We start from the raw sequence: 27,686 nt of genomic DNA on the forward strand, positions 1-27,686 counted from the left end.
AAGATCATGAGATAATCTCCAGGTCCTCCACCCAAGCTTCACATTTTCCAAATTCCAAGAAACAGCTACCTGAGCCTCAGTGGTTGCTCCCTTCCGCCAAAGACAATCAAACCAGAGTAGCCAATCTGAAAAATGCTTTGGCTACCAACGTCCATCCAACAGGACACTGCTGTTTGCAGCAGAGAGATGCTTTGCTTTGCCACCTAGTAACCACTAACCTCCCTTGGCAGGAACCAATATCCTAAATTCCCTTCGATGCTCACTACCTCCCTCAATCCACCTGACCAAGACCAACTTAACTCAGTACATACAAACACACAAATCATAAGCAAAGAAATTCCAAGGACCTCTCAGTGGAAAACTATGTCAGAGAAGTTTGTGTTTTAAAAAGTGCAGAGAGGTCTCCCTGAACTGCAAGAAGGAAAATTGACAATGCCATTCTATACAACCCTCAAAGACCTGAACCCAGCTAGCGTTCCGGGTGCAGCCCCCTTTGCTCCCGCTGAAATAGAGAGCCAATATTTGAATATTTCTTCTGCTAGAACTCAACTCTTATAGCGTCGTAGTCACGCCGGCTAACCACTGGCTAGCACCTGCTGAGAGGCTGGAATGGAGTGAAGCCCTGGACCAGGAAGCTGGGACCCGAGTCCCGATGCTCCTGACTCACTGAGCAGCTTCAGGCAAGTCACGACCCTCTCCGGCCTCAGTTCCTCCTATGTCACCGAGGCCAGACTCGAGAAGTCTACAGTCCCCTACCACGCAGTGACAGCGCCGCCCTCGCCTGGGAGGACAGTGTTGGAGCAGGAGGCCCGCTCCCCGGGCCGCCTCTGCCGCCCCTGTGGGCCACTCACCCGGAACCCCTTCTCTTTGTCCGCTTTGATTTCGGCATCCAGCTGTCGCAGTGTGTGCGTGAAGCCACGGAAGAGCAAGTACTCCCGGACCAGCTCGTCCGTGCGCTCCACCGCCTCCGCCATCGTTGCGCGCCCGCGCGCCGCTAGGGACCCCGGGCGGCTAGGGGCGGAGGGGCGGGGCCTGGCGGGAGGGGCGGGGCCTGGCTCGGGCGCCCGCTACGTCACGCCACAGCCAGCCTACCAATCGGCGGCCCCGCCCCGCCGGCGCCCCGCCCCGCCGGCGCCCCGCCCCTCACTCTCCGCCGGGTCCCTGAGGTACCCTCGGCTCCCCGGAGATTTCTGGTAGGGCCGACTGTCTCCTGAATTGCTGACGCCGCTGCCGCGGTCCGAGTGGGGCTGGACCTTGCCAACGTTCCAGATAGTCACGGGGTGGGAAGGGAGTGAAGTTCCCAGCTTATGGGCATGACACTGCAGAATCTTTGGTCCTCTCTCCTCCTCTCACAAATGGAGAAAATTGGAGCCACCACAGGTAAAGTGGCCATTGTGAAGTCAACTCCCAGAACCCCTGCTTACCTCCACCTTTTTGTTTTGTTTTGGTTTGGTTTTTGTTTTTTTTCCAGACAGGGTTTCTCTGTGTAGAGTTGCCTGCTTCGCAGACCAAGCTGGCCTTGAACTCACTGAGATCCGCCTGCCTTTTTCTCCATGAGCGCTGAGATTTCAGGCATGTACTCCCATGCCCGGCTCTCTTTCTCTCTCTTTTTCTTTTCTTTTCTGTGCAGTGGATTGAACCCAAGGCCTCAAACATGGTAGGCAAGCATCCTACCGCGGATCTGCAGCCCCAGCCTTTTGTCATTTGGTTTGGATTAGGTTTTTGTCACAGTCTCACTATTGTCTACACTGGTCTTAAACTTGCATTTAAAAATCCGCACAGCCAGGCCTGTCTAGCCCTGAGTTCCTGAGTGGGAAGAGTTAGGTACACCAATCAAGATGTACCACTTAGAGAAAAAGGGCCAGTTTCAGAAGTGTGTGGCCTAGGGTCCCAGTTTCTTGTTTGTTTTTTAATTAATTGTATTTTTGTGAACATTTTTGAAACTCAGGAAGATAAGTAAAACAACTTATATTTATTTGCTCTGAATGACTTTCAGTTCCTCTTTTTTTATTTTTAGGAAATTGAGGTTTTTACCTTATTTCTTCAACTTTGAAATGGCAATGATAATTCCCACCTTGCAGAGTCATGATGCAGATTTGATAAGACAGTGCAGGAAGGCCAGGCATAGTGTGGACTGTAGAGGCACAGCCAGGCAGATCTCTGGGAGTTTGAGGCCAACCAGGGCAATACAGTAAGAGCTTACTTGATTTAAAAAAAAAAAAGATAGCAACAAAAAGATGGATGTCTTTATGTATGTATGTGCACATCCGGGTGTCTCTGCTCACGTGGGTGTCTCCTATCATTCTCTACCTATTGCTTCTGAGGCAGGCTCTCTCCATGGAACTGGGACTCTCATTTTCCTGGCTAGGCTGGAAGCCACCAAACCTCCACAGTCCTGCTGTCACTGCCTGACTCAGAGCTGAGGTTGAAGTTATTTATAGGGACATCCAACTTGCTACATGGGTGCTGGGACCCAAACTCTGGTTTTCATAATTGTGGAGCAAGCAGTCTTAACTACTGTGCCTCCTCTCCTGCCTCATGGGTAGTTTTATAATAAATGAAAATCAGTCTCTCTGTGCCATCTGGAATGCCTTCAGGCACTCAGGAGAGCTAGCTGTCTTTCCTACTTCTGGGGTTTGTTCAAATGTCATGTGTTAGATTTTTTTTGTCTGTTTTCCTAACAAAATGTCATGAACTGGGGAGCTTTGAAACAACAGAAACTTAGTTCTCATAGTTCTGGTGCCCAGAAAGTTGAAAATCAAGGCTTGGATGTAGCAGAGTTTTTAGGTTCAAAGGCAGGGCCCTGCAGCTCTGTCAAGGTAAGTTCAGTCACCAATCCTCCATGGTCAAAGAAAGAAAAGAAAGAAAGAAAGAAAGAAAGAAAGAAAGAAAGAAAGAAAGAAAGAAAGAAAGAAAGGCAGAGAAAAGAGGTTTGTTCAATGTGGCCATCTTGGAAAGAGGAATAAATTTTTCTAAAACTCCAGTGACCCCAAGTCTTTGCCGTCTTGACATGAGGTTCGGGTTGAAGTGAGGACAAGCAGTGTGCAAGCAGGCCCAGGCATCTGTGTCCTGCCCAACTCTGTCTCCTGCAAGTGTTGTACATTCTCAAAACTAGCGAAAGCTATTCCTGGAGGATAAGTTCCTCTTTTCAACCTTTCCCTTCCCCCAGCTCAAGATTCCCAGGGAAATGCCAATTCCTTTGGAGGCATTGTTTGGACAGTCTGACAGCAAAGGAAGAGCGACACAGGAGTGTTGCTTTCTAGAATGTATATTCCTTCCTGCACCAGCTTGGGCACACCAGCAGATTCTTCAAATCCCTGTCTCCTAATACCTTCATACTGCGGATTAGGTTATAACATACAGCATTCAGACCGTAAGAGCTAACGTCTTACAGGCCTCTGGCTGCCCTGTACAGCCTTGCCTGCTTGTATGCTGCACCTAGTACTCATCTTACAGAATTGGCATTTTCCTCATTTAATGAATTGTCTGTCTCTCCCTCAACTAAAACATAAGCTGCATAGATGGAAGGAGAGCTTATCATCTGTCTTGTTCACTACAGAATCCTCACTGCGTAAAATAGCGTTTAGCTCATAGCAGATATACAATAAATATTTATTGAGGGAATGTCACTTAGGGCCCAGCCACCTTCAAGCAAGGTCCTTCTGGGAGAAAACTGAGGAAGCAGAGTCTCAGGTAGAGCCTAAACCAAGGAGGTTTGAGGAGGCAACACGGGGAGCCAGAACACGGTCATACTACCTCACCCCAATAGAAGCACCTGATATCGCCTTTATACTGAAGTCTACCAAATCTTCTCTCCAACCTAGGCCTTTCTCCCGAGCTACCTGATATTGCCGGGACCTTCCCATATGTCTGTCCCATTCATGTCTCTGACTGACATCACTACCTCAGGTCAAAAGCATATATAAAGACTGTAAGTTCAAATCTGTGTTTGAGGCTTACAAAAGTATAAATTGAAAAAAAAAAAACATGACACAGTAATCACAGTATGAGAATTTCACCCAAAGAAAGGAGTTAAAATCAGTACACATCAACTGGAGAGGGCTCAGCAGCTAAGAGCACTGGCTGCTCTTCCAAAGGACCCAAGTTCAGCTTCTACCATTCACACAGAGCGTTACCAACCATCTGTAACTTTGGTTCCAAAGGTTCTGATGACCACCTCTGGCTTCAGTGGGCACCAGGCACACACACGGTACACATACATATGTGCAGGAAAACAGTCATGCACATAAGATATAAAACAAATCTTGCTAGGTATGGTGGCATGCTTCTGTAATCCCAGCACTCAGGGAGGCAGAGGCAGGCAAATCTCCATGAGCTCCAGGCCAGTCTGGTCTACAAAGTGAGTCCAAGACAGCCAGGGCTACACAGAAAAATCCTGTCTCGAAAAACCAAAAACGAATCTTTAAAAAACAAAAAACAAAAAACAAACAAACAGAAAACCCCACTGTATTCAAATGTTTATTCATAGTGAAAAAAATGCTGGATGTAATTTAGATGTCTTTGACAACACAACTTATTTGTAGGGTATCTTTGAAAAAGTGAAATGTAGACATAAAAAGTTCCACTGGTTAATGGCTGGGGGACATGAGAAGCCAAGGGAGCACCATCACTAAAGAGGCAAGGGATTCGTGTGGTAGAACTTCATCTTGACTGGGTGGGGATGCACGTGTGGGAGGAAACGCACTCATACAGACGCAGAGAGCTCAGTAAGTTCACTGGCTTAAAAAGATCAACATCCTGTGTTTGCTATTGCGCTTTATTTTTGTGAGACGTTACCAATGAGGAAAACCAGATAAGGGTTTCCATATGTCCCTCTGTATGATTCCTTGGGGTTGATACTCATAGTTACTCAAACACAATAAAGTTAATGATAGGCATGTACATGTTTGTACTTGTGTTCACGTGTGTCGAGGTCAGAGGTCAATGTTGTGTCTTCCTCGATTGCTTCTTCACCTCATTTTTGTGAGACAGAGTCTCTCACTGAACCTGGAACTCATCAGTTGGCTAGACTGGTTAGCCAACTAACGCCAGAAATTCGCCTGCCTCCTCCTTCTCGGTGCTGGGATCACAGGTGCCATTACACCTGGCTTCTCGTGTGGATGCCAGGGATCCAAACTTAGGCCATGTTTGGTACTAGGTGCAGTACCATTACTTTAGGTAACGTTTTATACTCTTTATCTAAACATAAAAATGTTAACAAGGATTGGTTGAAGGAAATAGACATATTTATAGGAATTTTTATATTTTCTAATATTGTTCAAATTCCTTACTGCAAATATATATTCAGCTTAATTTATAACTATAATGAATAAAATATTTAATAGAAGCATCTCCACTTCCCATATAGTTGTATCTCTTTTTTTTCTTTCTTTCTTGAGACAAGGTCTCTGTATGTGGTACAGATTGGCCCACAACTCCATACATAAAACAGGCTATTCTTGAACTTCCAGTGATCCTCCTGCCTCTGCCTCCCGAGTACTGGAATTACAGGTGTAAACCATCAAGCCTGACTATAATAGCTAACTCATTCAAAGCTCTTAACTAGCCCCCCACGTTTTTACACATTTATAGCTGATGAACTAAATTTTTCCCTTTTTCTGTGTATGTCTGTTGGTTTGTTTAAAGTGGTATGGGGAACTGAACAGAACTCTTCATGCACACCAGGCAAGTGCTCCACTGCTGAGCTGCTGTCCCCAAGCCTCATGCTGGAACCTGCTGGCAGCCTCAACCCGGCTACTACTGATACAGGAAACAGACTGCCTTCTTTCAGATCACAGACTGTTATCAAAACTTCCTGAGGATCAGGTCATAGGAGGAATCTGCCACCCTCTTAATTACCCTGCCTTCCGAGGAAGGCAGGGAATCACCACTTGCAGAGGGCAGCCAGCTGCCAATAAAGCTGTTAGGCTCGCCTCGGGAATTGAGTGTATGAGTTTATGAGCCTATAAAATGCATTATTTTCACTGAAGAAACACTTCGCATCTCCTAAGTTAATAAGTATTGAGGCCTTTGCAAAGGCCTACTGTGGGAGATCGTGGGGAGCCAACTCGGCAATCCTCTGGGCAGAGGTATTCCACCCTCTGCTCCTCCCCTCCCACAACTTTTCCAGGAATCCTGCTCCTCACACACCATCCCTGTCAAGAGCCACTGTGCTCCTTGGGAAACTTTCTGTTCCCATGTATCAGGATCTGGGAGAGTGACCCCTATCTGGTGAATTCCACTGTCCTGTGAAGAGGGCATGTAAACTAGCTACCCATCCTCAAACATCACCCCAGCTCGCTCTGTACCTTCAGGACTCCCTCTGCAGTAATCTTGTTGCCCGTTTAAAAAAAAAAAGACATAAAAAAAGAAAAGACATGTGTTGGCACATGATTGTATCCCCAGCCATCAGGAGGCTGAGGAAGAGCTGCAGTTTGAGGCTAGCTTAGGCTACACAGTAAAAAACAGGTCAAAGAGAGAAAAAGAGGAGGTGAGAGGAGGATAGGAAACTCACTCGCAAGCCCCACTTGTGGTTCCCCTTTTTACCAGCTTTCCTAGTACAGGCCGAAATACCTTCCTAAGAGTGGTCTCTTGAGCAGAGGGCGCAAAGTCAAGTTCACTGGCTCGCTGTACTGTCACCTCACAGCAGAGTCAACTGAGTAGAAGCCGCAGGGCACACTTTTACAGCTGCTGTACAAAGCACTTTGTCTTCATTGTGGAAGGACACTACTAAATTGCTGAGGGCTTGAATAAACAAAGAGAAATCTCTCTCCCTCTCCCTCCTTCTCCTTCTCTTCTGCTCTTGGCCATCAGAGACCCCAGGGCTTACACCAGCGTTCTTCTGCACTCAGACTTCCAGCCTTGAACTGACATTTACTTTGGGCATCCCAGGGTCTTGAACCTGGAAATGCCCTGTCATGGGATTTCTCCACCTTCAAAATCATGTGAGCCTCAGCCCCATTCATCTATTTATTTGTTTATCTAACTATATATCTATCCATCCACTCATGAGCCATCACTCTACTTTTGTTTGCAGGATTAAAAAAAAAAAAAAGAGTCTTGGACCTGTACACTGTAACAGATGAAATGGCTAGAAACCAATTAGAGAGAGATGGCTCAGCTGTTAAGAGCAATTGCTACTCTTGCAGAGGGCCTGGGTTCAGTTGCTGGCACCCACAAGTTGGCTCACAATTATCTGTAACTCCTACACCCTCTTCTGGCACCTGCCAGACATATATGCAGGCAAAACATTCATACACATAACATATTTTTAATGCTAATTTTTTTTTTAAAGCTAGGACCAAAGGACCCAGACCCAAAGTGGCCCTCTGAGTTAGTCTAACACAGCAATCTTGAAAGGCTTCCTGTCAGGAAGGTGCTAGCTGGATCTGGGAGGAGGGATTGCTTTCAGACCTGGAAAGGGAGCAAGGAATTTCAGACCAGATATGACACTGTAGGGATGAGGATGTGGTGCACAGGACATACATGGGAGGGATGTGTTTTTAAAGATTCTTTTTAAGTGTGTGTTTGGGATGGGTGTGTACAGGTACCTACGGAGCCCAGAGCATTGGCTCTCCCCTGGGGGTGGAGTTTTGGGCAGTGTGAGCTGCCTGGAGTGGGTGCCTGTCCTTTGGAAGAACAACATGCTCTTGTAGCCCCCAAGCCATCTCTCCAGCCGTTGTGGGGTGGAGGTAGGACAGGAGCTATGTTTCATGGAAGCAGAGGCGAGGTTCAAAGAAGAGCAGTGGTATGGATATTGCTAAGGCCCTTGAAAGTCCCTACCATTCAGGAGCAGGGCCCTGATGCTGAGGAATTTCCCAAAGACCTCATCTTCAATAAAGAACTCAGGCTGCTGCAGGTAGGGTTAGAATGATCCCACCCCAGAATTACAGTTTTTCAGAGAGCCTCCTGCTTCACAGACTCGGCACCCACTCTGCTCCCAGTATCCCCGGCAGCACTTATGGAGGTTTGAGCAGAGCCGGGAGAAAGATCAGAGGTGCAGGCACGGGAACCACTGGAGATCCCTCGTGCTCTCAGAAACCCACATCAAAGGCTGCCCGAGAGTCAGAAGGGATTGGTCATGACCCAAGCAGAACTTTGAAGAAGAATGCTACATTTTAAATTTATTTCCAAGGGGGGAAGAAGCAGCTGCTCTTTGGAGGTGGTTGTGTAACAAGCGTTTGAATGAGGGCCTTGCTCCCATTGCAGGCCACACCACCTTGTTCGGTATCGCTAGTGTCTTCCAGTGCTCACCACTGCCAGGCCACATCCCTACTAGTTTAGAAGGGAGCTGGTAACAGGGTCTCCGCTGGTCCCCACTCCTGTACCTTAAATACCAGGTCTGTTTTCTGCCAGGAGCAAGCGCCTCACTTCCAAGCTCAGGTAGGTGTCAATTTGAGGTCATTTTCCTTCTTGGCTGTGGTTCCAGCTGTGCCCCACCGTGACCACTGGACAGTTTTCATTTTGTTGTTTAAAATATACAACCCACCAAAAAACATTTGAAAGACGACACTGTGACTCACTAGGTTCAGTGAATGTTAAGGCACCTTGTTGCATGCTTTAGACAGTCACTGTGAGGTAGATCCTGGCTTGCAATCCAACTTCTGGTGCTCCGAGAGCTCTGGCAGCTTCTGCTACTTCGGGTGACCTCCGTTTGACCCCTGCGGGGGTGGAGAGGGTGAAGCAGCTCACCTCAGGTCAGACTGCTGGAGGCGCCCTCCCTCCTGCTCGCAGGGAGCCTCTCACCTTCACCTTTGAAGGGGCCTTTCGTTGCTTTCTTTGCTCTCCTAGTGTGCCAAACTGATGTGGCAGCACCAGGGCCATTACAGATCTCTCAGGACACAAGAAAAAAAAATTTAAAAAGAAAAGGAAAAAAGGAGAGAGGATTAAAGATAACAGCATACATGATAGGAGGTGGAAAATGAGTCGTGGTCCGCCAAGCCGGAGGAAACCCGTTGCTTACCGCATCGACATCTGAACGCATTCTCGCTTTTCTTCTCGTTTTAGTGCGACCTTTAAGGTCCTCTTCTCTTCAGTCTTAGGTCCCTCCATTCCCCTCTCCTATCTGTACCTATTCTGTCACACATCCTCACCCTTTCTTCCTTTCCCTTGGGACCGGGGGCTGCTACTGGGTCCTGGAAGGTGACTTCTCTATCCCTCAAGAGAGAGGCATGCGTGGCACGGCCCCAGCTGAGGGATGGGAGAACTGGCGCCTGCCACCCAGATGAGGTGAGAAGGTCAGCTCGCCCCTTCCACACCCTCTTGCAACCTGTGGCAATTTGTTACAGTGTTTCCACCAGTGCCCACGCTCCCATTGGCCCGCCACCCACATCCCCATTGGTTGTGGGGTAGTGACAGGGCCGTGATTGGTCCCCAGCCTGCGGTACCCGGTCATTTTTCTGCGGGAGACAGAGGCTCTCTTCACACCCTGCAAGGGCCGTCGGCAGTGGCTGGCCCGTCAGGGCTTCGAGCGGCTTCCTGCGTGTCCCGCAGTGGCGAGGGTGCAGCGCTGCACGCTCCACCATAGTGGCCTTCCTACGGGTGAGTGCTCAGAGCGGGCGGGGGTGCTCCCGAATGCACGGGCTGATGGAATGAAGGGTGGCCGTGAATCGGTTCGCACGAGCATGCGCGTGTCACGCGTGACTCCCAGAGCATGTGTGCGTGCCCCCTGCGACTCCTAGAGCGTGTACATGTATGTCACCTGGGACTCCTAGAGCATGTGTGTGTGTCACCCACGATTTTTATATGTATGTGTCACCGTGACATGATTAAATAGGCATAGGAATCAAAGGAAACCCACACTATCCAGCACATTGTATTCCAATAAGCAAGGCTAACACTCAAATGATTTTTAGAGACATTTTAAACTTTAAAAAATTGAAAGTGTTTTCTGAAACCTAGGGGAAAAAAAGACCACTTTTTAAAAATTTAATCTAGGGAATTTTTAAATTTAATTAATTTAGTTTAGTTGACTTGTTCATTAGTTTGGCTTGTTTGATTGAGGCATCTGGCTTTGGGGAACTTTATAAAATGTTAGTTCTGAGTTGGTATTAAGTGGAGTTAGTACAGAAAAAAATCTGGCTATGAAAAATGTGTTTTTTGACTGTGTAATAGTGGCACACACCTTTAATCTCAGCACTCAGGAGACAGAAGCAGGCAGATCTCTGAGTTCGAGGCTAGTCTGGTCTACAAAGCGAGTCCAGGACAGCCAAAGCTACATAGTGAAAAAAGAAAGGAAGGAAGGAAGGAAGGAAGGAAGGAAGGAAGGAAGGAAGGAAGGAAGGAAGGAAAGAAAAGGAAAGGAAAGGAAAGAAAAGAAAAGAAAAGAAAAGAAAAGAAAAGAAAAGAAAAGAAAAGAAAAGAAAAGAAAAGAAAAGAAAAGAAAAGAAAAGAAAATGAAAACTGTGTTTTAGACTTTGGCATAGTGTAACCATCAGTAATCCCAGCACTGAGGAGGCTGAGAATCCTGTATTCAAAGCCAGCAAGGGCTTCGTAATGAGACTCTGTCAGAAAGAAAGGGGAGGAGGAGGGAAAGAAATGAGAAGTGTGCTTTGGTTTCTAGACGAGAGGTTATACGGCCACGGTGGTGTGAATTGTCACAGACTGCCCCTTCAGAAGGATGTATCCATGAAGCTGCCATTCTGCTTTATTTTACTGGGAAGCTGCTCGGCAAGTCGACATAACTTACTCACACTATGGCATAAAGCAGCAGTCATTTTTTTGAGGGGCAATATCTTAGCACCCAGACCTTTCTTAAGTGCCTTGTGTTTTCTTCCGGGCCAGTTTTCTGCAGGATGGATGGGCTTTGAACACAGCAAACATCTTTGTCATTGAACTTCAGGTGCAGAATTCCTTAGGATGAGGTGGCTCGTTTCCACTCTCCTGCAAGAATGGGAATGACTTGTGTCTCTTGCTCTTGCCCCAGAGAGTCACAGACCCCTGGCTATAACCAAGTAAGGCAAGAACAGTCTAGACTGCAGTCTAGTTAAGGAATTTTTACCTCCTGGTTATGGGGAGAGAAGTTAATATCTGGGAAGCTTCTTGGCTCATTCTGGCCACACTGCTGGCTAACATTACCTAGCGTTGTGACTCGGGCCCTAAACTGACCCATAAGCTGGCCTGCCTTTCCCCACACAGCACACCCGTCGCTTGTGTCATCTCTGTCACAGCTCCACACCATCCACCACCTGGATTTTCCTTTTCTTTCTTTCTTTTTCTATCTTTTATTTTAAGTAAAGTCCCACTAAACTAGGTAACCCACGCTGCCTGCTCTTCATTTTTAATTGATTTTTTTTTTACGTTATCATACAAAATAATGAGCTCATGTCATCCTTATGTTGCTTCTGTTTGGGTTTTTGAGGTTGTTTTTTTGTTTGTTTGTTTGTTGTTTTTTGGAGAGAGGGACCGTTAGTATGCATGTCTGAGATGGTCTCACATCACCGCAGCCTTTAGTTTGCTGTATAGGCAAAGATGAGCCTGACTTTCTGATGCCCCTGCCTCTGCTTCTGGTTTTACGTGTTTGCAGGGTCTGTGACTGGAGCCAGTGTTTTGTGCATGCTAAGCCAGCTGTGTATGTACCAACCCAAGTTTGGGAGGTTTTGAGACAGAGTCTCACTTTGCAGTCTGCCCTGGCCTTGGCAATCTGTCTGCCTCTGGCCACCAGGTGCTGGGACTGCAGGTGTGATCCACTACTCACAGCCTTCCTGTGATTATTAGAAGTATTTTTCAGGTAAGCACACTGCCACATACCTCTAATTCCACTACTTGGGAGGCTGAGACTGGACGATCCTGAGTTTAAGGCTAGCCTGAGCAACAATCTTGCCTCAAAAACACCACCACCACAGCCGTGGCCACCACAACCACCACACAAGCATTTGCCTTTAACTGTTGTCTCCATACTGAGTTCCCTATAGCCTGGATCATCGTAGACGCTCACAGTCACTTCTCTGGCCATGCCCAGTTTCCCGAGAAAGACTGGGATTTTGTTGCCTCTGTGTACTCTGTTACCTTAGGCAGCAGGTGTCTATATTGGTTCTCATGGGCTCTTTAACGCATCTCCACTTGATTGCCTCTCAACTGAAAGGATGAAACAGTGAATGCTTAGAATACAAACAGGCCCTTAGAGTTAGAGAAAAGGGAAATGCCATCTCTTCTCCGCCTCCCATGTTCCCCTCCTGTGTTTTCCTCATGACCTTCATTGCCCTTGCCTTAGTCAATCTTTGCTTCGGTTCCTCCCCACTCCTGGGAGATTTTTGTCTTGGTGGCCCAGTCATTTGGATTCTTTGCTTCAGTCTGGAAGAGGCAATACAGAAAGGGGTGTTGGAGCCAAGCATGTCTGCCAGCATGGTGCTGCATCTTGACATATGGTTGGGAGGGTGCCCGCCAAGGGGCTCATCAGCCTGGTGGAAAACAAGACTAAGCTGAAAGTCAGTGTGCAGGCTTTTCGGGTGAAGAAAGACCTGAAGTATCCTTGAAAAAGAAGTCAGCAGCCGGAAAAGGTGTCGCTCGCCTGTGATCCCAGAACTCAGGGAGGCAGACAGGTGAATCTCTGCAAGCTAAAGGACAGTTTGGTCTACAAAGTGAGTCCAGGACAGCCATGGTTACACAGAGAAACCCTGTATGTCTCCAAAAAAAAAAAAAAGCCTCTGAAGCCAGCAGCACTCAGGAGGCTGAGGCAGGTGGATCTCTGAATTCAAGGCCATCCAAAATAAAACAAAGACAGAACAAGCCAGCTCCAGATTTCTAGATTGGGACAGGGATTGGGGACAGAGATGGGTAGTGTTATAGGTGACAAAAATGACATAGGCTGCAAAAGGAAGTCAATGGGCAGAATAGGGAAATTTTCTTCTGTTAAAAGAACCTGAGTGAGCCCACCACTCTGGAGGCTGAGACAGGGGGAGAGTTCTGGGTCAGCTGGACTACTAGGCAGAATCATGGCCGGGGGGGGGGGGGAGTCTTTGGAAAATTCTGGAGTTTTTCGAGTATTACAAGCTGATTTCTTCATTGTGTTGGAGTTCTAGGCTATACACTCTCCAGAGCTCTGACCCCTGCAGGGCTGAAAGCAGATTCCTTAACACTTTTAAAGAAAAGGCTTTACAGTTTGTTCTGCTGTGACACTTAGGCACAGTCAGGAAGTGTTCTGCCAGGAAGCTACACCCGCAGCTAACATATTTTGTAGGTTCATTTTACATTTAGTTATACATATATGTGTTTGTGAAGGCGGCATGTTGGGGGTTAGTACAAGTGTGTGCCAGTGTGGGTAGAAGCAAGGGTGTTGGCTGTCCCTGGAGCTGGATTTAGAGCCGCCTGGTGAGAAGGCTAGGAGCTGACCCCCCAGCTCCTCTGCTAGAGCAGCAAGCACCCTTAGCCACTGAGCCAACTCTCCAGCCCCTCAAATTTCACTTCTTAGTCGGTGGGCACAGACACACTTGTAACACCAGCACTCAGGAAGCTTTGGCAAGATCTTGACTTCCAGGCTGTGTGAAGCTCCATAGTAAGAACCTGTCCTACACTGCACAATCGCTTATTGATCATAATTTTACACTCTGCTGGGCCTCCCTCTCACAGTGGGCTCAGTTCCCCCATTCCTGGCACAAAGCTAACTTTGGATCTGTCTCCCTTTTTCCGTCCCCTGGAGATTTCTGTGGTACTTTTCCTGGGCGGGACGTCTCCACACAAATCACAGTTTCTACTGATGTGGATCCAAGCACATCACTGTTCAGTCTGGGTGTCCAGGGGGCGGGATGCACTCACCGTGCAAGCTTTACAGTCCAGCTCTGACCCGGAATCGTGGAAGGTGAAGGGAGGGAACTCACTTGTCCTCCGACCTTCACCCATGTGTGCCCACACACAAATTAATAATGCTAAATAAAAAAGAAAACGAAAAATCATTCAGCCAGGCCTCACGCCTTTAGTCCCAGCACTCCAATAGCTGAGACAGGTGACCTCCGTGTCCAATTTCAGGTCCGATAATAATAGTTAGGAGAGACTATCTTTGGGAAGTCTCAAAAGGTCACTGCTGGTGGTGACCAGGGGGCAGCTTGTCGGAGGACACTGAAAATCATTCAGTTGTTCATTGTCATCTACCGGGCTCCATCCTCCTCCTCGGGCAGAGTGGGAGGTCCCTCTCCTAGCCTCCCTGCCTAGCTCTGGCCTGGGAGAACTTAAGGCTGATGGAAGGAGATGAAGACCGCAATGCCAGGCAGCCGGATGCGCCTTGTTTTACTCACTCCTTAAACTGGGCAGTGAAAACTGACTGCGGCAGCAAGAGCAAGTAATGAGAGTCTCCCCCGTGTGGTGGAGGCAAGAACTGCACATTCCTCCAGCTTCCACCCCCACAGCCATGCAGAAGTCTCAGTGTGTCCAAGCTGAGGAAACCCAAACCACCGGAATTGGCATTGGGAAATCTTCACATTCCCTACAAATCAAGAGGCATGAATTCCCCAGTACTGAAGCACTGAGCTCAGGGACGAGGGGACCCAGCAGAAACCGGGCATCCAGACCTGAGCACCACTGTGCCGCGGGGAAAGAAGATGGAGCACTCCCTGCTCAGAGAACTATGGGGAGGATGGGTGAGCACTCCTCTGGCAAGAGGAGGAGGCCTTTGACCGTGCCTTTCCTTAAATACCATTGGATTGGGGGCGTGGCTCAGTCTGCCGAAAGCTTATCTAGATTCGGGAAGCCCTGGGTTCTATCCTCAGCACTGCAGAACGGTGGATTATGCAGCACACAAGTAATCTAGCACTTGGGAGGTTGAGGCAGGAGGATCAGAAGGTCAAGGTGATCTTCTACATTGTGAGTTTAAGCCCAGCGTTGACAACGTGAAACCTCTTGAAATAAAAGGGGAGGAGGAGGAGGAGGAGGAGGAGGAGGAGGAGGAGGAGGAGGAGGAGGAGGAGGAGGAGGAGGAGGAGAGAAGAAGAAGAAGGAGAAGGAGAAGAAGAAGAAAAGAAAGATCCTTACATAGAATCACCTAACCAAAGGAAGGACTGCTATTTTGTAAACTCACCTATGGCAAATGTCACTATAACTGTAATCTTTACAAAGTAACAGAAGCAAGACAAGGCAAAGCCATGCCTGCTGCCTGTGAAGGGCCACACAGCTGCTTGCTCAGTACACAGTAGTGTACTCCTGGCTCTTCTTACTTTCTGGGGTTCAGAGTATACACCCAAAAGCTCACAGATCCACAGTGGACATCTTGATAGAGTTCTTAGGTTTTCCTCTCCATTTGTAACCACTCCCTGTGCCAAAGGAGGGCCATAAGGTTAGGAAGATCACAGTGTGGAACCAGGCCTGTTCACGCAAGCTCTCGAGGCCCAGATCTGACCTTGGCTACGGAAACAAATGTCTGCTGAGTCCCTGGAATGTGCTGGAATCCTGCTGGGTAAGCCCATTGCCCCTCAACTGAAAGTCCACCGCAAATGGTCAAGCTTCAGGAGGACGTTTGGAGTCACCTGTGGTTTATTGTGGGTGCGAGCTAGCGTCCTTCTGTCCGCTCTGTCTGTCTTCCTCACTGTTGTATCTTTATAATGCAGGGCTAAAAAGGGTATATTATGTTGTAGATTGTAATGGCCGCCCCTGGAGAAGGCAACCAGCCCAGTGATGAAGGGACACCCCAGCCAGTGGTCCAGCCGCAGCAGCCCGAGTCCCGGGTGGCCCGCAGACGCCTGTCCCAGGCCCGCCATCGAGCCACCCTGGCAGGGCTCTTCAACAACCTTAGGAAGACAGTGTACTCCCAGTCTGACCTCACAGCCTCAAAGGTACAGGGGCTCGGGGATGGCCAAAGAGTTCTCCACACAGCAGGGCTGCCGACCGAGGGAGGCGCCAGCCTCGAGCTGCCAGCCCTGCTGCCCTCAGGCAGACTGTCAAAGCCACGCTCCCCCACCAGCAATGGGCAGCCGGACACCAGGAGGGAAATTACGGGTCTGGGGGAGACCATGCGGTTACTTGGTGGGCAACAGTCAGCCTCTAACAGGATGCGCCAGGACCCTGTGCATCTACACATGCACACACACCATACACGCGTGTACAATACTACAAGTGAACACACATGCACATGCCATACCACACACTGGCATGCTCAGCGTATCCGTACCTCCCGGCACACACTTATCTCTTCCTCCTTTTTTTTGTTGCTGATGTTTGAGGCAGTCTCCATGTAGCCCAGGCTGGCCTCAGACTTTCCAGATATTAGTCCAGGCTTTCCAGATATTAGTCCAGTCCTGACTTTGCCTCCCCAGTGCTAGGAAGGTGTTGATACCACTGAGAGTGAAAACCATTACCCCAAATTCTTTGGTCAAATTAAGCAAGCTTCATTTTCTGTCAAGACAGGGTTGTCTTCTTAAAGTGGGGTTTGAAAACACAGCGTAGAGCACGGAAGGGAAGGTATGGTTTATATAGTCAAGGCTAGGGTTTTTTCAAGGATTGGGTATTTGCAGAGGAATTTTGGTTACGTGGGAACTTGGCTGAACATTTGTAAATCATTTAGCAGAACATCTTATATCAGGGTATATTCTAGGTCAAACTCCATAGGGTGGTGATCATGTCAAATTTCAGAAACAGGTTAAAGTATGGTCAAGTTGAATTTTGCAGGAAACAGAAATGAACTTGTTTTGACCTGATAACAAAATGGCTTCCATCCTCACTCCATCTGATGGAGTCAGGCTGGTCCATCAAAAGACAGTTGTGCACCACCCAGCTCTTTTCCTTCTCAGCTGTCTTTTTAGCTGCTAATTAACAACACGCTAATTATTTAGCTGGCAGAGATTGGAGTGAGGCCTGGGAGATGGGGTGTTAGTAGAAGAAATCAATTTCATCCATCATCATAAGAATATTACAGGAGGCCACAATGGAGAGTTCCTGTATTTCCTCATCTTCTTCACAGAGACTGGAGGGGCAGAGGAACGTAGGAGGAGGTGGAAGGAAGAGATGCGCCCTCTGGTAGAAGGCAGAGCCAAAAAAGCCGTGTTCCCCCTCCAGGCCTGGCTGACTCTCTTTCCATGTATCCCTCTCTGGACTCTTTGTAGCCCTGTACTATTTCCAGCTAGGTGACTTCCTTCCTGGGATGGTACCTTCAGCAAAGCAGCAATCATAAGCTTTAAGGTTTTCTGTTAATAGAATTTCCAGAGGGTTCTCGCTTGGGGTGGGGCTAGGAGACAGAAGCGCTCCTGAGAAGGCCCAGGCTCTGTGAAAATTTTAAAGGCAATCTGACCGCTTTGTATGGGGCTCCTTTGTATAGGCCACCTGTACTCTTTCCACCCCCAGGAATCCCACACAGACCCTTGGAAAAGGGTGGGGGCTGGTGAGTAGTGGAGGAAAGGCAAGTTCAGAAACTCAGGATGCAGGAGTGGGTTCTCTACTGATAAGAAGCGCTCTCCCCTGGGCATAGCTATGGTCCACAGCCATTGACTAGAGGCACTTGCTTTGTGCTCCTGAGAGGCCTAAAAACCTAAAGTCCTTGTCAATAATTAATGGAGAAGTGTTCACAGACTAACAGGACAGCAAACAGAAAACAGGCACCATGGCCTTGCCATAAAGAGTGCAACTAAATTTAGAGAAAAGCCATATATGCTACAGCACCTTCCAAAACATTGCGTCTTCCTGCTTTAGCATGTAAGGACAAGGCTCTTGATTAGTCCCAGTAAATGGGAAACAAGTTTCTTCTGGCCTTCACTTACCACATCTGTTAAACAAGGGAATACTAATGGCTTCCTCATAGGCCTGAATGGGCTTTCCAAGACTCACAGGAAAAGATGAGCATTGCCATCAGAGTCTCAAATGCTTACACCCTTGTTTCCCAGTATATCATGCTATTTAGTCCTCACGTCTCTGGTTACATCATTCCAATTTCACTGGGAGACTGAGGCTCTGAAAAGTTAGATCATCTGTGTTGAATGGCACAATCGCAACTGCCTGGCAACCCAGCTGCCTGCTGTTTTCCTTCTTTCTTGGTTACTTGAGGGACAATCCGGGCATGAGGCTAATGACTAGCAACGTTTTGTGATTTGGTTTTGTTTTAGGCTTTTTGTTTTGTTTTGTTTTAATCTTTCCAAGGCCGCCATAACAAGACAGCAAACATGGGGTGGGAATGCCTAAGACAAGAGCAGTGAATTGACAGGGTCAGGCTCTCCTTTATACCTCTACTGGCTTCTGGCACCTTCCACCTGCTCTTGCCATTCATTCCTTGGCTTGACTGCCAGGAGTAGGACCACACATGTCTTTTTCTTTCTGGTGTTGGGGTTTGGGGGAAGATAATTCAATCAGAACCAAACCCTAAGAATGTGAGCCTACGAAAAGCACTCTGAAAGGTAGGACAGAGAGCCCAGCAGGGGGAGGTGGTGGCCTGAGTTCAATCCCCAGAATCCTGTCCTGGCGGAATGAGAGAAGCAGTCCCTACCAGGTGTCCTGTCGCACCTACAGGGACACTGTGGCATACCCCCGCCATAAAATACATGTTGAAGATGGAAACGAAACTACCTAAAAATACTGCAGAAAAATAGCAATAGCAATGTGTCTCGCTTGCCTGATGCAGTAGGAATTTAACACATGGGGGAGGGTGTATCTTGGGTGGTAGATTGCCTGCCTAGCATGCGCGAAGCCCTGGGCTCTCTCTCGAGCACTGTGAAGCCGCATGGTGGTGCACACCTGTAATCTCAGCTCTCTGGAAGAATCAGAGGTTCAAGGTCACCTTTAGATACACAGGATGTACAAGGTGATGGGGGGCTGCATGAGACCTGGCCTCAAAGGGAGGGAAAGAGTGCCGGAGAAGATCCCAGAGGTCCTGCTGAGCCCAGGCAGGCCACTGGCTCTGGACCACAGTGTCAGACTGATACAGCTGCTCTAACAAAGCATCCTGGGAAATTCATAAACCATAGAAATGCATTGCTCACAGCTCTGGAGGCTAGACTGTCTAAGTTCAAGTTGCCAGCAGATTTAGTGTCTGGAGAGGGCTAGCATGTCTGTTTCATATAGAGTACATGTCCTCTATATGAAATCTAGCCGAGTCCTGACATGGAAGAGGTGAACAAACTCCCTTGGGCCTCTTTTCTCAGGGTGTTAGTCTCACATGCGGGGTTTAGTCTGTTGATAATTGCCTCTCCAAAGACCCTACCTTTGAACACCTTCGTATTAAGGTTAGGTTCAACATATTTAGAAGACAAACTGTAGACCACAGCAGCCAGAGCATCATCCTGTCATGCCAGGACAAGACCGGTGGAGTGTATAGGACAAAGGATGGAAGGAAGGGAAATTTTCTGAGTTCAGATCCACGAAACATTTGCTATTTTTAGATAATGTAAAACTATTTTAATTATTTTGTTCTTTAAAAAAAACAAAACAGGGTCTCATCTATCCTAGGCTGGCACAGAGGTCTAGTGGGCTTTTGTGCAAGCCTGAGGCTGACACAAGCCTCCTGAGCCTCCTTGTCACAGTATCTTGCCTGCAAGCAGCCTGCGCAGCCCACACTCCAGCCACTGCAGTCCTGTCCCCAGCACGGCTTGTTTTCAGATACTTTGGTATTTCAGTGAGCGTCCATGTATAGCATCCAAACGCACCTCCGTGCCTTCTATGCAGACGTGCTGTCCACTCCACAGACAAGGCTAAGGATGGGCCTTGCGTTGAACGAATGTGGCCTCAATCTGAGAAGGGGTTTACTGGGTCCATTAAAAAAAAAAAGTCTCAGCAGTGAAAGGCTGCCTTTTCAACAATGTCTGTCTGTATCCTCAGTGGCAGGTGCTGAATAAGACGAAGATTCATATTCAGGAACTGGAACAAACCTTGGACAATTTGCTGAAGCTCAAAGGCAAGAGATCCCTCCCGGGAGAAAGCTTCCTCGGGTTTTCCGTTGAAGGCAAAGACTGGGTTACACGGAATCGGCAGATACGTGTTAAGAACCACGGTGTATCAGGCACTGTGTTGGGCCATAACTGGCTCCCATTCCAGAGAACTTGCAGCCTGGTAGCATGGGCCAGGGTCTCCAGGCTGTGTGGGACACGGCCAAAGGCACCCAACCTCAGCTTCAGAGAGGAAGCTAACAGTTCTGGACCTGAGCTCTCCCCTCATGTCTCGGGGAAGTGGGAATGGACTCTGCACTCTCCAAACCTAGGAGGATCTGGGTTTTCTGTGTTCCACCTCCACCATAGGCTCCCTGAACTAGACAGGCAGGAGAGACCCAAAGGTTGGTTTTCTCTTTATGACTCTTGCCCTCATCTCCGCTAGGATCCTTCAACCTAGAAGATGGGAATGCCAGCAGCTTAGAGGAGGTCAAGGAAGAATATGCCAAGATGTACTCTGACAATGACAGGTAAGACCTGGCCGGCACCAGGAGCTGGGAGCCTGTTGTCTTTCACCCGGAAGTCTTTGCTGCTGAGTTACAGCAGCCTAAGTAAGCAAGCCCATCAGGGCTCCTGCTCACCCGCTTACAGCTGTCTCACTCAGGGGAGACCTCAGTTCTCCTTTATCCTATAACATGGCTTGGATAGTCTTCCTGAATGATCCATGCCTATTACAGAAATCAGAAGAGTACACAAAAGCAGGAAACTATGTCTCATCTCATCTCTCTGAAAAGTCATGTTAACTGTTGGACATACACCATCTGGTATTTTTAATTTTTCCTACTACTTTAGAGAAATGAGATCATGGATATCTTGACCATGTATCTTGACGTTTGTGTGTGTATGTGTACGCACACGTGTGTGATATTTATATTAGCTAACATGTATCAACTAATAGATTTATTTATTTATTATTTATGTGAAAGTGAAGAAAAGACCAATCTTGGCCTTTTAAAATCTCATGGAAATATAAGCCAAATTAGAGAGAGAATTGTCTTCGGGGAAGACAGGTGTTACAGATGTGGAATAGTCATTGCTGACGTCAGTCAAACTTGAGCAGAGAAACCTGTTTGAGAAATGTCTTTCTCCTCCTTTAGTTCTACTGTTGGTTACTTTTCTCATCATTGTAGTCTGGATGACAACTCAGAGAAGGAAATCTTTATTTTGCTCACAGTTGTAGAGAGCTCAGTCCAGGGTGGCTTGGCCCCATGAGCTTGAGCAGGATATCATGGCAGCAGGAATGGATGGAAGAGGAGAGCCACTCACCTCACAGAAGATGGGGAGCAAAAGAAGGATGAGAAGGGGCCAGGGACAAGATACACCCAAAGCCCAACCTCAGTGTTCCACTTCTCTAGCTAGGACCCACCATGTTATGTTTCCAGGACCACCCAAAACAGGACCAACAGAGACCAAGCCCTAAACACATGGGACTCCTGGGGAGGAAAGGGGCAGGGCTTCATATCCAAACCGTGACTGAGGTCAAGTTCTATGTTTAAGTTTCTGGTTGCCTTGCTTTTCATGCATTGTGTAAGTTTGTTCTCTGTTCTGCATTGCCGTCAAAAGATGACATTGATGCCCTTTCCCTTGCATGGGGCCCACAGGCTTCAGAGCTGCTCTGACTATGTCTTGGACTTGAGGGCAACTGTCAGGCCCCTGTTGTCTCCAGTGGCCCCATGGCACATCCATCTCCAGGGGCATGATATATGTCCGGGTTGGCCTCTGACGAGAAGCAGAGTGTAAGCCATGTTTCCCCAGAGGGCTACAAAGTACTTGCTGTTACAGCCTGTCAGAATCTGTCTGCCTACATGAAGTGATGTTGTTGTTCAGGGTTCTTTTGGTGTGAACACTTAGAACTTTCATTTTCTTCTCTGTACTTTTTTCTCTGGTTTTCAGAATTTCATTTTTTAGATTAAATCCTTCAAATTCGTTGTTTCATTTTCTTTTATGTGGGTGGATGCTTTGCTTGCATGTATGTCTATGTACCGTGTGCATGCAGTGTGCCTGGAGCCTGGGTGCTGGAAACCCAGGATTGAAGTTATAGATAGTTAAGAACATCCATGTGGGTGCTGAGAATTGAACCCAAGTCCCTTGGAAGAGCAGCCAGTGCTCTTAAACACTGAACCATCTCTTCAGTCCTGTTTTTCAAATTCTTAAACAGTGAATGTGTACTATAAACTGTGGGAAAAATTATTAAATATATATTTTATTGGCTATATAACTATTTCATATTAAATTAATACAATATTAAATATTAACTATATTATAGCCTATTGGATCAGTTTATTTAAAATCAAGTTATACCATGTGACAACAATTAAAAGTGTGTCAAGAAGAAAGAAACTACCTCTGATCTCTGCATACAGTCTTTATCATTTTTATTTTGTACACAGAAAAGTAAAATGAGATAAGCACGTGATTTTTCGTCTCTAGCCTGTGGACATGGTAAGGTGACTGAACTTCAAATGCTGTCCAAGCCATCTTGTATCCCTAAGGGCCACTTAGTTATTATCTAGATATTTGGATTGTTTAGTTGGTAAAGCTGTGTTATGAATGTGTGTGCGTTCACTGGCAGTGTTTGCCTCACACTCTCTCGATTCTGTGTCTCCCCCAGTGTGCTCCTAACCAGTTTCCCTCAGAACAGCTCCCTGCCATGGTGTCCCCCCCAGGCTGTTGGGCAGGGACCTGTAGAAGGAGAAAATGGTGAAGAGAGAGAGGAGGAGAGGGACCAGGAAGAGAAGGAAGAAGAGGAAGAGGAGAGAAAAGCCGATCTCTCACATTCCTCTGCCACTCTGTTGCCAGACCTCCTGGAATTTGAACGGTGTGAAGAGCCGGTGGGACAGTGGTTTACTCACACGGGGAGATTCTGTGGGGAAGGGAGCAGACACCGCAGCTGGCCTGTGTGGCAGCCTCCACACACACGTGATTCGAACCGGGTTCCAAACCACCAAATTACAGGACTTCCCTGTGGGGAGCACCCTGGTGGAGACAGCTCAGGGGCTGGGCAAACACTGGGACAGTTACATCTGTATGGCAAATACAGTTTTTATTTAGAATGGGCATTTACTTGGGGTCCCTGGGGAAAGGGTGCTGCTGGCAGTAATTTTTAAGTAATCTACCCCTCCTTCTACCACACACACATCTCAGAAAGCTGCTCTTGGGAGGTAGAGAACGAGGCCACATCTGCTCCTACAGAAAGATGGTGCCTGGCTTGTCCAGACTTCTAATGCCTCCTCCACAGACTTAAGACCCTCTGAAAGCCAGGCATGGACTGGAGACAAGGAGGTCCACTCCATAGCTGAGACTTTCAAGCCCAAAATTAAAGCAGGAGTGTGACAAGCCAGCTACTTCATAGCCTCAGAATGTCTCCAGAGAGAGGAGAGCTAATGCAGCCAAGCCTTGTACAAGGCAGAGAGCTTCAGGAGCAGAAGAGATGGGAGTGACAGAATTCTGTGTCCTCCATGGCCCTCAGGATGCCATCTGCGCTCATGGGGCCGGGGGAAGACAGAGACAAAATCATGCTATTGATAAAACAAGAAATGGCCACCATGACTGTGGTCTGAGGGACACACACGTCTGTTCCAGGTACCTCAACTTTTACAAGCAGACGATGGACCTCCTGACCATGAACAGCATCATCTCCCCACAGGAAGCGACACTTCCCATTGTCTCCGCGGCCATCTCCCACCTGTGGCAGACCCTCTCTGAGGAGAAAAAGGCCAGTCTCCTGCAGGTGTGGGAACAACAGAACAGCAGCTTCTCAGACCTCACCCAGGCCTGCCTAGAGCTGGCCTGTGTGGAGGGCAGCGTGAAGGACAGTGGGGTGGACAGCCAAGGGGCCAGCTGCTCACTGGAGTCCACCCCAGAAGAGGTGAGCAGACCGGTGGGGTGGTCCTTTGCCTTGATTTTCTTAATGCCCCTCAGCAGGTGACTCATGACAGGGCTTTGTATATGTGAGGACAGTGAATGGTCTGCCATTGCGTGGACTAATTATAGGAGGTTAGCTTAGGGAGGAGCGCTCTGCCTCAGATCTGTGGGAAGGAATTCCAGCCTGATAGACACAGGAGCACGGGCCCTTCCATGCGTCCTTCCAGATTGTCCTTGCAGTGACAACAGTAGTCAAGGAAGACAGCAAAAGTGTCCAGAAAGCCAGCTGGAAGGCCAACATCTCACAGGCTTGTGTTCCAGGGGGCCAAATGAGGAAGACTGTAGAGCAAATGTTTGCCCTCTGGGACAGAACCACAAATACTGGGTGGGGTGAGAGCCCAGGCAGACCCGCCAGCACCTGTACAGTCAGGACCAGAGAACCCCTCTTGTCCCCTCAGGGAGGCAGAGAAAGGAAGCAGGTCATACTTTAATTTAAGTGTATCTCCTGCAGGATTTGGAGCCTTCTTACGCTAAATAAGTATTAAGTCTGCTAATCTGTAATTCAAATTTACCGAGGTACCCTGTCTTTTTATTTGCTAAATTTCCCAATCTGAACTGTAAATCACATTTGTTTGAACAGTTAGTATTCTGTTTGAACACAAATTCAGAAGAAAGCAGGACCAGAAACTATGTAAACAACAAGAGTCTAAGCCAGAAGTTATTCTCATATGATTAATCATTGTAACTTTATCTTATGACACGATGAAGAAAATGACTGCAGAGAAAAAAACAGGTCAGTGTGTCAGCAGGGAGTGTCTCTGGCAGGGTAGTTACTCCTGGTTCCTAATTCACCTGGTTCAGAACTCCCATGATATCCAGAAAGTTCTGTTATGAAGCAGATAACTGTTAATACCATCAATGTGTTTAAGTTTCACATACATACATACTTAACATGCATAATACATAATACATGTACATATATACATACTTACATATTATGTACATGCTTACATACATACATGCATGCAAGGTAGTTACATATACGCAAACATACATACTTACAGATGTACATACATATAAGTGTGGATACTTACATATATGCATACATACATACATACGTGTATGTGTGCATACTTAGATTTTAGAGAGTTTTGGACTGGATAGACATGTGACTGTAGCTCTTGTGACTTGTAAGGAGTACCATGCTGAGCTTGCCAGGGAGTGAGCAGGCTGTGGAAGTCAGCACCTGTATTGCAGCCCTGTATTCAGGTACCCAGGATGAGATGGGGTTGTGTAGATTTGAACAGATCTCCAGCTGGGAGGTTTGGACTGGCCTTTCCTGGCTGCATCCCGAGGCTTTGGCTGCCGCCTCTCAGAGGAGGACAGCAGCGGCCCCCAGCTCTTTCTCCCTGTCAAGAGCCTGTCTGCTGCTCTCGGCCGGTAACCCTGGGCCCAGGGCTGACTGCGGTGTTGGCTCTGACACAGGTCATTGTGTGGTTCCTTTCAGATCCTTTTTGAAGATGCTTTCGATGTGGCAAGTTTCCTGGACAAGAGTGAGGCCCAGCACATGTCTAACATCAGGTGAGGAAGGTGGTGTAGGAAAGGGTATACCTGTGTGCGCGGATGCGAGATTATGTACGGGTGAGTATGTGGTGTACGTGCGCACACATATGAAACTGTGTGGGCAAGCATGTAAGTGTGAGGCTGTGTTAGTGTGAGTGTGTGTGTGGGTGTGCATGAGTGCCTCATTCCTGGGGTGTTTGCAGCTACTCTTCTGCATCCTGCAGACAGACACATAGTCCCCAGAGGAAGAAATTTGTCCTCCCTAGCCCAGGGCTGGCACATATCCGGTTATATGCTCGGGTCTAAGACACAGCTCTTACTTGCCAGGCTTCCCCAGTGTGCCTTGGTTCTGCTTACGCCTCTCTGGGCATCCTGGTCCATCCTGACACAACACACCTTAGAAACAACGGGCACTCGTTGCTCAGGGTTCTGGAGGTTGGCCGTTCAAGGCCAACCAGATCTCTGTAGGGCCCCTTTTACATTATAAGAGTCCTGACACCTTTCCATCATTCTGTGGGTTTCAATTGCCCCATCATTCAAACTTACAAGAATTGAAGTTTTGGAAGGGAAAGACTAACCTTTGGTCCATGAGGCAGGCAATGGCAGTCAATCTGTGAGAAATGGGGCACAGAGAACCTCGGCCAACTTAGGAATGAGCTTGGAGTTGAAGGGATATTGAAGCAGTACAAAGAGAGGACTGATAGGAACAGAGGAAGGAGGAGCAGAGGGGAGGACAGGTGCACCACAGTGAGAAGAGATGAAAACGGAAAAGGTTTAAAGCAAGAAGCATCTTGGTCCATCAATACCAAGGTGGGCGTTTCCCAGAGTGGGCCAGCCCAGAACTGGAGGCCTGCATCTGCTGTTTGAGAAGTTGTGGTCGTGGCTGACAGTATGCCTGACATGTAAGTGTTTTTGCCAGGGACTGAGGGACATCCATGCCCTTATGACAGAGTGAACTGTCCTTCCAGTGGCAGCCTGCAAGGCATCCTGGCAGCCATGACCTGGCTGGCATCAAGCAGAGCTTCGAGCTTCCTGAATGCACACCTTGTTTCCTCCATTCTGCCTGCCTCACCCAGGCCTCACCAGGGTTGGGGATTTACCAGGAGATGATGCAGTGAGAGCTCTTCCCACCTGTGTGTGGAGGATCATTTTGCAGCAAATGTAGAACCCAACATTCCTACTTCTAAGCTGGGTTTAGGTTGTGAGGACAACATTGTCAAGAAGCTGCCAGAGGCTATTGTCAAGAAGTCCTCGTTCTGCTGGAAGGACAGAAGAAACCTATTAAAATGTCTTTTCCTGCCTTCCATGGAAAAGGATTCCTGAGCTAACTGGAACCTCCTTCGAGGAAGAACTGAGAGCAGGTCTGCCTTATGTATCATAAGCAGCCTCTGTCCTGCAAGGCACTGGTTGCACAGGGCTGCTCCTAAAGATAGAGAGGAAGAAGCCCACGACATAAAACTACTTCTCCTCAAAGCTGAGTACCATGGGGTGCTGAGTGGGAGCCACTAGCTGGCAGAACTCATTGTGTATGGATTCCCTGTGCTGCCTCAGATGGGCCCAGAACCATGGGTCCTGCTGCAGGAGCCTGAGAGCAAGAGGAGCTCTCATTCTTTCACTCAGGGTGACACAGCTTAGAACATGACCATTAAGACACAAGAGGCAGGCTTGCCATAGTACTTACCAGGCTTTCCAGATATGGCATTTCAGTGAGCTGGTACACATTTCCCAGGGACATCCCTGGGCTACTTGAGAATTCAACTGGGTGCTTAAAGTTTGCACAGTGAGCCAGTGTTTATGGCACGGGTGGTGGCAGGCCCAGGTGAAAGGTTAGGATCCTAAATGGTTTCTGTTTCTTCTACTGTCAGCTCTGTGTTTCCCAACTGCAGCTCAGAAAATACAGAGGAGAAATTTCAGCTCTACATACAGATCGTTGACTTTTTAAAAGGCCTTTGCTGTGTTAACACTCCATTGAACCAGGTAAGATAGAGTGGGATGATGGGCCCTCTGCCCAGCATCTTTAGTGGGGAGGGCACTTTAGCTAACCCTGACTCCAGCCACCTCAGGGGGCTTTTCAGGCTCTCTGGTTTGGTCTAAGGTTATTCAAATTCACTCTGGTGCCTCCTGCACAGTGGAGACCAGGGAAACTGAAGAAAGAGGCAGAGGGCTGTCCTCCAGGACAGATCGGCAAGGCCAGATCCCAGGGGCTGGCTCCTAGCAGGTATCCATAAACACTGGGTGAGCTGTTTAGTCTTCTGCGCATACACAGTAGTATTTCTGGTCAGGTTTTTTTTTTTTTTTCACTGACTTAACATTTTTATTTTATTTTATAAAGGGATAGACATTGCTAACAAAATACTATTCAGTACTGGAATTCAGTACTTTCTTATGCAATGTGTTTCAAGCTGGGTTGGGACTCTTGACTACTAGTTC

General features: G+C 47.9%; 2 protein-coding genes across 4 annotated transcripts in view; one reads left to right on the plus strand and one right to left on the minus strand.

The window, feature by feature from the left end:
- The window catches only part of Wdr91 (WD repeat domain 91), a 28,396-nt gene extending 27,366 nt beyond the window's left edge, over positions 1 to 1,030 (minus strand). The window contains exon 1 of one of the 2 annotated variants that reach the window (XM_021648762.2): positions 852 to 1,030. In XM_021648762.2, the coding sequence (XP_021504437.1) occupies positions 852 to 974 (123 nt within the window). In that variant the 5' untranslated portion in view covers positions 975 to 1,030. Of the gene's footprint in view, positions 1 to 550; positions 714 to 851 lie in introns of those variants that run through there. The other variant, XM_021648763.2, reaches the window with a different exon arrangement.
- Positions 1,031 to 1,158: 128 nt separating this feature from the next.
- Positions 1,159 to 27,686, plus strand: part of Stra8 (stimulated by retinoic acid 8) — a 29,181-nt gene continuing 2,653 nt past the window's right edge. The window contains exons 1-8 of one of the 2 annotated variants that reach the window (XM_060380171.1): positions 1,159 to 1,380; positions 15,561 to 15,758; positions 19,723 to 19,798; positions 20,215 to 20,299; positions 22,441 to 22,647; positions 23,412 to 23,697; positions 25,201 to 25,274; positions 27,122 to 27,233. In XM_060380171.1, the coding sequence (XP_060236154.1) occupies positions 15,567 to 15,758; positions 19,723 to 19,798; positions 20,215 to 20,299; positions 22,441 to 22,647; positions 23,412 to 23,697; positions 25,201 to 25,274; positions 27,122 to 27,233 (1,032 nt within the window). In that variant the 5' untranslated portion in view covers positions 1,159 to 1,380; positions 15,561 to 15,566. Of the gene's footprint in view, positions 1,381 to 5,646; positions 5,942 to 15,560; positions 15,759 to 19,722; positions 19,799 to 20,214; positions 20,300 to 22,440; positions 22,648 to 23,411; positions 23,698 to 25,200; positions 25,275 to 27,121; positions 27,234 to 27,686 lie in introns of those variants that run through there. The other variant, XR_009590751.1, reaches the window with a different exon arrangement.

This window comes from Meriones unguiculatus, chromosome 3, assembly GCF_030254825.1.
Source record: "Meriones unguiculatus strain TT.TT164.6M chromosome 3, Bangor_MerUng_6.1, whole genome shotgun sequence".
Taxonomy (NCBI): Eukaryota; Metazoa; Chordata; class Mammalia; order Rodentia; family Muridae; genus Meriones; species Meriones unguiculatus.